This window comes from Pleurodeles waltl, chromosome 8 (genome assembly GCF_031143425.1).
Source record: "Pleurodeles waltl isolate 20211129_DDA chromosome 8, aPleWal1.hap1.20221129, whole genome shotgun sequence".
Lineage (NCBI taxonomy): Eukaryota > Metazoa > Chordata > Amphibia > Caudata > Salamandridae > Pleurodeles > Pleurodeles waltl.
Window position 1 is genome coordinate 1,308,772,874 of NC_090447.1, and position 13,514 is coordinate 1,308,786,387.

General features: G+C 45.8%; 1 protein-coding gene across 4 annotated transcripts in view; it reads right to left on the minus strand.

Annotated features, from left to right (window-relative positions):
* Positions 1-13,514, minus strand: part of PARP4 (poly(ADP-ribose) polymerase family member 4) — a 1,744,976-nt gene that overhangs the window by 294,680 nt on the left and 1,436,782 nt on the right. For all 4 annotated transcript variants that reach the window (XM_069202293.1, XM_069202292.1, XM_069202291.1 and 1 more), the window contains one exon: positions 10,370-10,453. In XM_069202293.1, coding sequence (XP_069058394.1) covers positions 10,370-10,453 — 84 coding nt within the window. The remainder of the gene's footprint in view (positions 1-10,369; positions 10,454-13,514) is intronic.

Consider the following 13,514-nt stretch of genomic DNA (forward strand, 5'->3'; position numbering starts at 1 on the left):
TGCCTGCTGCCAGTGGGCTGCTTCTGGGGGCTTCGACTGCTTCTTCTGGCTCTCCTGCATCCTGAAGGTCAGCCTGGACTCCCCTCCAAGGGTCGAGTTCCCAGGACCTTGCTGGTCCTCCAAAGCTCTGCAAAACCTTCAACAGCTCCTCTTGCATTTGCCTGTGCTTTTTGGCGGTCCTCCTGACCACTGACCCATCTGCAATCTGTTGACCGTCGAGAGACAGCTTGAAGTCGAATTCAGGGACTCCTCTGCAGCTCCTGGACCCCGCAGCTTGACTTCATCCATCACCGAACCCCAGACCCTCACCTACAGAAGGGTGGGCATTGCCTCCTGCCCCACTTGGACATTTCTGCATGGAATGGACTCTGTCCTCTTCTTCTGCAGGTCCTCCACACCTGGAATCCACCCTTCGGTTCCACCAATCTGGTTCTGGTTCTGCATTTCTCCAATCACGATGTCCCCGGGATAGCCTATAGGATGACGGGGTAACTTACCTCTATGCACTCGGCTGGGAATTTTCTAGGTCTTTACCTTTTGGGGGTTCCACTCTTCCCCAACCCTTGGCTAACTACTTCATACACTGTGGTGGAGGACACCCTTTCGTATTCCATTTTTGTTAGTATATGGTTTGGCACCCATATAGGGACCTTGCTAAGTTATTTTTTTTCCTGAGCACTTACTAGGGTATATTCTGTGTGGTCATTTCTCCAGAGGGAGGAATACCAATGGTAGTTTAGTTTGGTGTGCCTATAATAAAGTACCTTTACTTTTGCAACACTGTATGGTTCCTTTCACGTGTGATGAGTTACTGTGTGACTACTATGGTATTGCAAGTGATTCACACTCCTCCTTGATAAGTCTTGGCTCCTCACCACAGCTACCCTAGAGAGCCCTGTCTGTCTAGACACTGTAACACTATCTAATTCAGGGTTGCCTGGGCCTAGTATAAGGTGTAATACCGTAGGTGTCCACCACACACCGGGCCAGCTTCCTACAGCTGCTGAGCCTAAAGGGGCATTGCCTGTGTGCAGTATGGGATGAAAGTCCCTGTATGCCAAGAGTTGCCGCCATGGGCATACTAACATACTGAGTGTGCAGTAGCCCATATGTAATGCTGAGTTGGCGACCCTGTATGCCAGGAGGGGCCACTGTGAACAAATTTGTTGTGCCTGTGCCAAGTTGGTGAGCTGTGCTCACTTGAGAGAAAATGACCCCGTATTCCACAGGAGACCACCGGGACCAAACAAGAGGTGTGACCTGCTTGAAAACATCACAAGAGGAGAGAGACCATTGTGGGGACCACTACACATCTGCACTGTGACAGAGGATCAGCAACACTATTTTCTCCCCCCCACCACTCACTGTGGGAAGGACCAAAGAACTTACCCAACTTGGAAGAGCCAGTCAGAACCTCCGGACTCTACGACTGCATGCGAGGAACTTGAGTACCGCCTAACTTGGCATGGGGCGTGTACAGTGAACTTACCTGAACCGGCCACTACAGCTCCAGCACCCGTAGGGGACTGTGGAAGCTGTTTGTAAATGTCATTTTCCATAGTGGTACAAAAAAATGACACTTTTTTCATAAAAATGTTTGGCTGGACAATAAGGTATTGCTTCTGCAATGCATATTTTGAGTAGGGACCCTTTATTAACCGCCTGTATCTATGACCCCCAGCCCCTTAGACGTTTTGGACTGCTTGACCCATGTTATCATTGAGACTCAAGTGCATCAGGGTACCTGGCCTACTTCTCAGGATCCACAGTAGGCCAGTCCCCGGGACAACAGGAGTACACGGCTTCAACCTCCAACTCCACCGCTTGGGCCCAGCAACCCCTGCTTGCCCTGTGGCCTTATAAACAGGGTCTGACACCACTGTACACCGTAGCGAGAAACAATATTTGAAGAATGATGGAGAATGCATTGTAATGATGTCTGAAATGCCTAATAGGTATTGACTATTACTGATGCTAGTATTATTGTTTAACAATGTGAAAAGTGAAATGCAAAGAATAAAAAAACCAATACTATGTCATGCCAGTGAGAAAGCTCAATAAAGAAATCACAAGTAGTTTCTAGAGTTAGTATCTCATTAGCAATAGCAAATACTCTAAACAGGTCATAACTCTTAAAATGTATCAAGTCTACTGGGTTCAACATAGAGAGAGTCTAAAAAAATCATGTTAGGCAAAGATTAGCAAAGGATATTCTTACAAAGTTATGTGTGAGGAAACATAAATAAAAGGGACTCTTGGAGCACCATCCCAAAGACCATGAGAGATTTTAAGGGGCATGTGGGGTGAACCCAGATTGCAATCTGTGAAAAATGAACTTGGTTGTGAAGCCAAGACCATCTGATGCTTCTATAGCAGTTTATTCTGCCGTGAATAAATATTTTTCTAACATTGGTTTTAGGTGTTAATTCTGTAGTTTCGATAGGACTTTTGGGTGAAGTGGAACGTTCTTGCAGTGCAATGTTGTAAAAACAGCTGCAAAATCAGAAAATTATAAGACAAAAGCATAATCTGTGTGATGAAGTACAACATGTTTTCACAATAATCTGCTGTCAGATTAAAATAATTTTGATTGATATACATTCTAGTTAAAGGTATTTCTTTAGAATATGGCTCAGAACACATTACTGACACTACATGACTGAGAAAAAGAAACAAAACACAACCACTGACCTCCGCCCTGCCAAAGGCAACTGTGCAAAAAGAGGAAGATGACGTTTGAAACAGAAAGGAAGATCATGCTTCAGTTGAGATAAGATTCCATTGCTACAGAAATTGGGATTACAATCCTTTGTCGCTCTGTTACTTTTTATTTTAAAAAAATAATTCTAAAACATTTTTATCATCCTCAACTTAGGCTGTACAAAGTGTAAGTTCTAAAAACAAAACCACCAAAAAATATTTACATTATGTTAAACCATAGTAACATGAGAAATCAGCTTAGTCAACGGAGTACGAGCTATAAGAGGAAGGACATAACACCAGAGCCCACTTTAGGGTGGATACTGGACAATCCTTTTTTTCTGGTCATCATCCTTAGTATAAAACCTGGCAGAAAAGGAAAAACAAGTGCCTCCTACACCCTGTGAGAAACCTTTCATTTTGTGTAGCTCATTTGTGTATTGTTTTTCAGACACCAACTCCCGACTTCTGAGAAACATAAACTTTGGAAAGGTTTGGTGAACAGCAGTCAGAACCAAAAGTAGTCATCAACTAAACCTTTTGCACCTTGAAAGGAACTGCCATGATAGTGGCTCCTTTCAGTATACAGGGATGACCACTGGGCAGCAGTCATCTCTGAATCTGGTGGACAGTAGTCTGCCAAGATGGTGAGGTAATGTTCTTTGCCATCCTGGCAAACTGTTCTCTGTCGGCCAAACCTTAATTCAAGCCCTAAGTTTGTTGAGTGCCTATATTTTGCTACTATAAGAGAAGTGTGAATATAGGTGAGGTCAGATGTAGATGTGCTATTGATTATTGAGGAGAAAGTACTAATTCTGATCTCCCCCAACCTAATTAATAAATGTACTCCATCATTGAAAACATATATCCAGGTTTATTAGTATGGTATGATCAGATAAGTTACTTACCTGTAAATCCTAGTTCTCTTCCAGGGGTATCCTCATCAAAGTCATAAACAATGAATATTCCCGCCCTTGTGCGGGGACCCCGGAGCATATATATATAATACACACATATTATACATGTGTAAAACAGCAATGCAGGCTATAATGTTAAAAACAGGCTAAAATGCTTTATTTCTATGAAGTTTTTTTTTTTTTTTTTATATTATAAAATTACAATAGAGAATAAATATCTACCCAAGCCCCCAAAACTGGGCTTAGGGAAGTAAGCAGCAGTAAACTCTAGAGAAAAAGAGAAAAAACTGCATTGAAAAACAATGGAGCATTCTTAGCCAATAGGCTGCATGCAGGTTAACACAGGAGAACCATAAAAACTTTGGCACCGTGCCTTTAAGACCCTGAGCACCTCCAGTATCCCACCATGCCTCAGGGGTGAAGGAAAGGTGACAGTTGGTTCACAGTTAGGTCAGTTCTTTTTTACGGTGACAATCTGTGTAACTGATTCAAAATACAGTCTGTCCTGCACTTCTAGGAGACGTGCGTCCGAGGAGGAGGGTGGGTTGTTTATGACTTTGATGAGGATACCCCTGGAAGAGAACTAGGATTTACAGGTAAGTAACTTATCCTTCTCTTCCAGGGGATCCTCATCAATAGTCATAAACATTGAATAGATTAGCAAGCCCATCCCTAAACTCTGCGGACTGTCCGATAGAAGTGCAGGAATAGATACGTATTAAGCAAATACATTTCTCAGAGAGGCCTGCCCCACTTGGGCATCCGCTCTTGCATCTGAGTCTAAACAGTAATGTCTAGTAAACGTATGCACAGACTTCCATGTAGCAGCCTTACAAATCTCAGATATTGGAACATTGTTAAGGAGGGCAGCAGTAGCCGCTTTTCCCCTTGTGGAATGCGCTTTAGGCCTCGCTAGTAATTGCTTATTAGCCAGCTGGTAAGTACTAACAATACAAGAAACTATCCATCTTGATATCGTTCGTTTAGATGCTGCCTCTCCTGTCCTCAAATGACCATAATTTACAAACAAGCGGTTAGAGTGTCTAATCGATTTTGTCTTATCCAGATAGAATTTCAGCACTCTTTTCAAATCTAAGGAGTGCAATGCTTTCTCTGCCGGAGTCTCCGGATTGGGAAAGAAAGTCGGTAAAGATATAGTCTGATTGATATGGAATTCTGACACCACCTTCGGAAGGAAAGATGGGTGAGTTCGCAGAACCACTCTATTGTCATGAAAAACCGTGTACGGTTCTTTGGAAGACAAAGCCTGGATTTCGCTGACCCTCCTCGCTGAAGTAATGGCCACTAAAAAAGCCGTCTTCCACGTAAGGTGTTGTAAAGAGGCCTTATGTATAGGTTCAAAAGGAGGGCCCATAAGTTTTGCCAATACTATGTTCAGTTCCCATGGAGGAGAAGGTCTCCGAATGGGCGGAAAAACTTTTTTCAAACCTTCTAAGAAATCCTTGACTACAGGTTTCGTAAAGAAGGATTCCTGAGAAGGTGACTTGCGATAGGCTGTAATAGCAGACAAATGTACCTTAATAGATGATACCTGCAGACCGGACTTTGCCAGATGAAGCAAATAGGCCAGTATGACATCCTCCTGAGCCCGTATGGGATTCTGACCTTGTTGACAGCACCATATGTAGAATCTCTTCCACTTAAAAGCGTAAGAACGCCGCGTGGAAGGCCGTTTGGACTCTTTCAAGATGTTCATGCACTCCTGTGAGAGCCCTAGGTGCCCATACTGCAGGAATTCAGGAGCCATGCTGTTAAGCTCAGAGAGGGTAGGTTGGGATGTAGAATCCTGCCCTCCATTCTGCTCAGAAGATCCGGTCTGCACGGCAGCCTCCTGTGAGGTTTTTCCGATAGGTTGAGGAGATCTGTGTACCAGAATTGACGGGGCCATTGTGGCGCTATGAGAATCATTCTGGTTCTGGATCTGTAAAGCTTGTTGATCACTGCCGGTATGAGGGGAATCGGTGGAAAAGCGTAGAGAAATATCCCTGACCAGTCGATCAACAGGGCATTCCCTCGAGACCCCGGACGGTAGAACCTGGATGCTAAGTCTGGGCATTTCTTGTTTACTTCGTCTGCGAAGAGATCCAGTTGAGGCCGACCCCATTGAGCGAAGATGTATTATGCGACTTCGCCGTGTAGGACCCAATCGTGAGCGTCCTCTAGGTGTCTGCTCAGAAAATCTGCTTCCACGTTTTGTTGACCTGGCAGGTGAACCGCTGTAAGTGACATTCCAGGAGCCAATGCTATATCGCTTGGGACTCTCGAGATAGGGGTAGGGATCTCGTTCCCCCCTGTTTGTTCAAATAATACATCGTGGTTGTATTGTCCGTTTGTATTAGGAGAGTTTTCCCCTGAATTAGTGGTATGAAAGACTTGAGAGCCAGATGGACCGCTCTGAGTTCTAGCAGATTGATGTGGTACTGCTTTTCCTTGTCTGACCACAGGCCCTGAGCTTGAAGGGGACCCAGATGAGCCCCCATCCCTGAAGAGACGCATCCGTTACCAGAGTGTCGGATGGAACTACCTGGTGAAACGGAGCACCCACTGACAGGTGAGGTCTGTGCATCCACCATCTCAATGACTGAAGTGCTACTGCCGGTAGTCGCACTCTGTCCTCCCAGCGACCTGTCCTCTGGCTCCAGTTGCTCTCCAATGCCTCTTGGAGGGGCCTCATGTGGAGTCTGGCATTTGGGACAATAAAAATGCATGATGCCATGGAGCCCAGCAGCGATGTCACCTGACGTGCCGTAGGTGCGTTGGCTCTCAACAGGTCCGGACACTTCTTGTCTTTTGAGGATAGTCGTTCCTCCGAAGGATACATTCTTTGGAGTTCTGTGTCTATGTTAGCTCCCAGGTAGTGAAGGTTCTGTGTTGGAATCAAGGTTGACTTTTGGTGATTGACCTGAAGACCTAGAGACTCGCAAACTCCGAGCACAATGTCCCAATGGCTTCTCGCCTGCTCCGGAGAAGAAGCCTTCAGTAACCAGTCGTCTAGGTATGGATATATGAATATCTTTTGTTTTCGAAGATGCGCTGCTACCACTGCCATACATTTCGAGAAGATGCGTGGGGCAGATTTCAGGCCAAATGATAGAACTCTGAACTGGTAATGCTGTAACGCTAGGTTTGGGAGCTACTGGGATGTGAAAATATGCATCCTGCAGGTCGATGGAGCACATCCAGTCTCCCTGATGTAGCTGAGGGAAAATCTGGTGAAGCGCTAGCATCCTGAACTTCTGTTTCCTTATGTATTTGTTCAGCAGCCGTAGGTCCAGAATTGGCCTGAAAACGCCCTCTCGACCCTTCTTCGCCACCAGAAAGTAACGGGAGTAAACCCCCTTTCCTCTGTGCGCAGGTGGAACCTTTTCTATGGCATTCTTTTGTAGGAGGACGAGAGCCTCTTTGCGCAGCAGGCTGAGATGAGATGGATTGCCTTTGGTTGGTGGCAAGTGTGGTGGAGGCTGTTTGAAAAGAAGAGAGTAGCCATGTTCGACAATATTGAGCACCCATTTGTCTCTTGTGATAGAGTGCCACTCGTGAAGATAAGCTGTAATACTTCCCCCCACCGGAGTGGTGTACAGTGTCGAGGGAAGCGAGATCTCATTGTTTGGTCGGCGCTTTCGGAGTGGACTGTTGAGGTCTACTTGACCCTCGCTCCCTTGTGTTCCTTCGCTGAAAAAGAGGGCGTCCCTGCCGTTGCTGTGACCTTTGGGACCAGTGAGGGGTTTGAACCCTCTGCTGGAAAGGGCGCCTGTCATAAGGCCTGTACTTCCGCCTGAAATCTTTCTTTCTTTCCAGGCCCACTGCCCTCATGGTATCCACCTCGATCTTCATGCGGGCCATTTCCTCGTCTGCATGGGCACCAAATAGAGAGTTCCCGGCGAATGGGAGATTCAGGATGCGTTGCTGTGCTTCCTGCTTTAAACCAGTGAGCCTCAGTCAGGAAGACCTCCTTGCACAGATTCCATGCGCGTACCCATGTGCAGCTAAATTCGCCCCATCTGCTGCCGCGCTGATAACCTGGTTGGATACCAGGCATCCTTCTTGCAGGATCTCTTGAAAGTCTTGTCTGTCCTCTCTGGGCAATTTCTCTGTGAATCTATTGAGAGAGTCCCACAGAGAACGATCGTACCTGCCCAGGAGTGCAGAAGCACTGGAGTCTTTCATTGCCGAAGCCGCCGTCCCACACATCTTTCTCCCCAGAGAGTCTAGATGCCTGCTCTCTTTATCCGGGGGGACCGTGGATGATGATGCCACCGAGTGGGTCTTTCGGGCTGCGGCTAATATTACCGAGTCCGGTGGCGGATCCTTCCTGAGGAAGAAAGGGTCCTGTTCGGGAGCCTTGTATTTTTTGAGAATTCTAGCCGGGGCAGATTTGAGCGAGGCTGGGGCCAGAAAAGTGTCCATGGTTGGCTGCAACAAACCAGGCACTAGAGGCAGCAGCTTTTTTGATGCTGATCTCTGTTGCAGAGTCTCAAAGATGATTGACGAGGAGGTAGATGGCTCTGGGACCTCTAGGTTTAGTTTCTGTGCTCCTCTTAACAGCACCTCGTTAAACGTGGTAATGTCATCCACCGGTGAGACCCTAACAGGTGGAGAATCTGTTAGGGTGGGGGAGTAACGCCCGACAAATGATCCTGACGACGACCAAGAGGGTGATCTTCTTCGTGAACGAGACCTGGATCGTCGTTGAGAACGAGACCTGCTGCGAGACGCTGTAGCAGAGCGCCCAGGCCTCGCGGCCGGTTGACGAGGAGCAAAACGAGCCCGTCCTGCCCTTGCTGTCGGTGATGGCGTTCTTGGCAGGGAGGCAGTAGGCGAGTACATTCGCGAATATTGCGAATCCGGGGAGGCCGCTGGTCTGTTAAGGCTCTCTAGCCATCTTGGAGAGAGATTGATGGGCGAGACATGCCCAGATGATGCCGCTCTTGAATGAGATGAGTCGCTCGGTATGGAGACCACTGGAGATGGTGCGGCCTTGTCTGGCGTGGGGCGACGTTCTACTCTCTGCGGGACAGGTAAAACCTGTGTCGACGTTGACGGCTGTGTCGACGTCGAAGGGCGCCCCACCGGTTGCTCTTGCCTCGACGTTGAGTGTCTCGACGTTGAGTGTCTCGACGTAGAACGGCGATCTTTGGACCTCGACCTGCTCGCCGTCGTGTGCCTCGACGTGGAGCGGTGGGAAGCCGACGGCGGATGTCTCTCATGCCGTCGTGGCGATTTCGACGCCGTGTCTCTTGACGTCGGGGGGCGCACAGCCTTTGGCGGCGACCGGGCACGCCGGCGATGGCTCGACGTCGATCGGCGGGCTGCCGTCGACGGAGACCTGCCCCTGCGATGGTGTTCCCTCGACGGCGTCTCCTTCGACGTCGGGTGTGTCGCCGTCGACGGCGATCTATGCCGGTGAGACGGTGGTAGCGACGACGTCGACGGGGAACAAACAGGTACTTTCCTACCTGCTGACGTCGACCTAGCCATTCTCTCCTGAGAATGGCCTGCTGGTTGTCTGGGAAGTGAAGAGGACGATGTTTTCTGCCTCTCCTGAAGCCCATGTAGCCTGATCTTTTCTCTGTCCTTCAGAGTCCTCTTTGACATATTCTTGTAGTGCTTACAAGTGTCAGGGCAGTGACTCTGAGGCAGGCACACTATACACAGAGAGTGTGGGTCTGACTGGACCTTCTTCTTCCCACAAGCAGGGCATTTGACAAAAAGTGAAGGCATTTTTCTGTCAGGAAAAAACTGCCAAGCTCAGACAAAGATGTTATTTGTCGAATAAAAAAGGAAAAAACGCTTTTTTAAAGGATTTTTCTGAGAAAAACTCAGAAAAACTGAGAGCTCAATGCTCCAGGATCCTCTCAGAAGAAGCCGGAAAAAAGAACTGACCTAACTGTGAACCAACTGTCACCTTTCCTTCACCCCTGAGGCATGGTGGGATACTGGAGGTGCTCAGGGTCTTAAAGGCACGGTGCCAAAGTTTTTATGGTTCTCCTGTGTTAACCTGCATGCAGCCTATTGGCTAAGAATGCTCCATTGTTTTTCAATGCAGTTTTTTCTCTTTTTCTCTAGAGTTTACTGCTGCTTACTTCCCTAAGCCCAGTTTTGGGGGCTTGGGTAGATATTTATTCTCTATTGTAATTTTATAATATAAAAAAAAAAAAAAAAAAACTTCATAGAAATAAAGCATTTTAGCCTGTTTTTAACATTATAGCCTGCATTGCTGTTTTACACATGTATAATATGTGTGTATTATATATATATGCTCCGGGGTTCCCGCACAAGGGCGGGAATATTCAATGTTTATGACTATTGATGAGGATCCCCTGGAAGAGAATGGCACTACCCATTTGTTTCAGCTTTTGTTGTTCAGATCCAGCGCTTCTGTTCTATGAAGTTGATGGTTTACTTTTATCAATATTTTCCTACTACATTAAAATAACTATAATGTTCACATTCATTAAACTCCTACTTTGTCAGGAGAAGATTTTTTATTTTTAAGACTGCGATGAGGATAATAAAAATGCAAAATGTTTCCAAGTTTTGCAGTAGAAAAATATCCAATGTGTCCACAGACAATAAGGTTATATCAAACAGAATGAGTGCCATGGTGAATGAGATGTTTTTGAACATTTGGCTAGTAAAGAAAAACTACACTTGGTGTATATGCATTTTAAAACATGTTCATTCCCTGGCTTTAAATGGCTGCAAAAACATAGCTGTATACCATCACTTACCTGTATCATACCAAAGCCACCTGCAGATGTTTTTCCAAAAAGACCAGAATCAATTTCGGAAATTGCACCATCAGTTTGCATCATCTGAAATAGATAAGGCAACACTGTAATGAACAGGGATCTTATCCCTACAGTAATATTCATTTGAAGGGGGCACCTGTGTGCAGCAAGCAACTGTAGCAGATCTAATGTGAGCTCTATGACTAAGCCATGCCAGAACATTACTTTCCTACAAAGTACTCATCGATAACTACATAGCTATTGGGGATGCTTAAGAGTTTCTTTGGTGCTATACGTGGAAATCAGTGGAGCCCTGAGCATAGCCATTCAGTCTGCTGATGTGTCTAGGCCCGCAATGCCTGAACTTAGAAGAGTGGATTTTATGCCAGGGGAATCGCAAAGCAAAAAGAACATTCATTACAAGCCTGTAAAGAGATAGCAATCACTAATCTGTGGTTTCGATACATTGCATAGAGATTGGTATTTGGGGTGCTTGGCTAGTGTGCCACGTCCGGAGCTGTAAGGCCACTTGATAACCGGCCTGGGCAATAATCCTGTTTCTGTAAGAGCTTTGCCCCTGCTGTCAGGTTTGCACCATGAGAAGACTGAGTGGGAGGTGGCCACTGCCTGATGACTTTGAGCGGAGCAGATCAGGCTGTTGAATCAGGGCTGGGCCGAATGCTGCCACTACTCATGGATCGTGACTAATTAGGCGGGTACAGTTAAGCATGTGAGACGAGTGTGGCAGGATAACCCAGAATGGCGACTGCCTTATTAGTTGTGTCTCCAGGGAGGTTGTGCTCCTGCTTGCGGCTGGAATTTTGCATGGCTTTCTAGTGAGCTCAGCTCTGCAGCTGGCACAACACTTGGCTTCTGAGAGTGTGACAACCAAATAGATGGGCAAGAGATCCTGCTCAAAGGGACAGAGCCTAACCTAGACCTGTGGTGGATTGAGTAAACATGTGAATGTAATTTAGTGAACTGGTCAATACAAAGCGTTACTTTGATGCACCACTGTTAGAGGGTTAGAGTGTAACTGTTTAAGGAACACCAGGATCCTACTAGATTGTGACTCTGGGGTTCTGCAGGTTGTTTAACTACCTTTGGGGAACAAGCATAACCCAGCTGTATTGTTAGATTTCACTCATTAATTTGTATTTTGCAGAATTCTACCTTTCTTCATTAGGAAAGTGAATAATCAACAAACAAAGCTTTCCTTTTGGGGCAAGAAGGAGCAGGGAGTGCCTAATACTGGAGACCAAGCCAGAGGCTAAAATGGTGAGGGTTAAACACTACAACATGATGATGCTGCATAAATACCTTGTTCACATAACTGAAGTCGATTTTTGAAGGGACTGGCTCAAAACTAGATGCACTGACATGCAAGGTAGAAACTATTAAGCATAAGAGTAGACCTGGGCAAGTGACATAACAAATTTCTCACCTTGAGGACAGAGACCTCTACCTCAGGAGCTATCTGTAAGTTAGGGTCATAAATGTCAAAGGTTCAAAGCAAAGATCAAGGATCTGAAAGGACACTCAAGAAGGAACCACATCTGAATGCTTGGCATTGATGAGAACAAGCAAACAGGGAAAGTAGAGAAATTTGTTGAAGGTTTTCTGGGAAAAATGTCAGAAGGCTGCCCCTTTTTTAAACACTTCTAAGTTCACAGGGCACACAGGTTGCTGAAAGCTCAAATAGATCCTAATAGATCACTGAAGCCAATAACAGCACAGTCCCTTTACTTAGAGAAATATACAGAATCCTCAGGTTTGCCTGGGAGAAAGGTACCTTGCAGTACAAGAGTTCCAAAGTGACGTTCACATGTATGTGGAGCACAACATTATACTTTCAAAAGGTTGTAACTTTTCCAAATCAGTTATGGATAACAACGTGCACAATGTAAAGAGAATCAGCATGACAAGATAACCGCGACAGCCTTCACTAAGGGACAACAGATGGAATGCAGAAGAAAAACAAAGTGTTTCGGTTTTCTCATGTGACTCTTAAGTTGCCAGTCATCAGCCTGTCCGAGTGGCTGGGCTTTAAAAGGGTGTTGTGTTTCCATATCTTTAAAACTTGTGGGATTGTCCTGAACATGGCAGCACTGGCAACAGATGCAGCAAGTTAAGAGTAGCAAGTCAAGGAATACTAACCACATACTGTAGGGTTGTGGTTCTCTTCGAAAATTTGGAAACTAAAACACTGCCCTATTGAGCACCAAACTACTTTCGCTAGTGTAAAGTCTGGTTATTGTTTGTGGAGATGTGGGACCGCTGAGAATAGGGAGCATACAAACCCGAAAGTAGTGAGGTTTTCAGTGAGACTGGGTGCAAGACGTTAACAGGGGTCAGGAATGCAGTGGCTTATCACATAGTCATTTGCTGTCAAAAGTTGTAAAGCAATATCTATGGTTGGATTAGCAGATACCTTCTGGCTCTGATTTTCAACACGCAGCACAGGTGTAAAGTACAAGGGCACTGACATTACTCGGCTCTTAAACATACTGAAATAGACTGTGAGTGTACCTAATTATCCAATTATGTCTAAGACAGTTTAAGCTTACTTGAAGTGTCCTAATATGAATGCTGCAAGACAGGCCCTACTAATGATGGTTTAGTCACTAAGGAAGAGGAGGCTGCCTGGTTCGACCAGCAAGATGCTCATTATACTACCTCTGAAAACTGTCAATCCTATTGTAAGCTGTGATTGATATAAGCTGCTATTCCTCATCAACTCTAACTGTAAGGTTTGGACAAAGACACTTACAGGCTACTACTGCTGATATTTTTAATATTGTCCGATCAGACGGGCTATATTCCTGGCAGATGAAATTCCTACAACCTGAGAAGGGTGTTTTCCATTCTGCATCAGGTAAACTTAGAGGTGGAGGAAATACTGCCCAGAATTCATACCGAGAAGGCTTTTGACAAACTAGAAAGACCATCCCCTAATGGACGCTTTCTGGGGAACAGTGGTGGGTAAGACTTTCCTAGCATTTGGTAAAAAATATTATACAACCTCAACTGCAAGGATACTAATCTACATGAGTATTTCTAAACTGTTTAGAAGGCCTGGGGTATTAGTCACAATTGCCCTGTACCTACTGGGTTTTGCCTTGGTCATCGAACCACTGTCATGTCT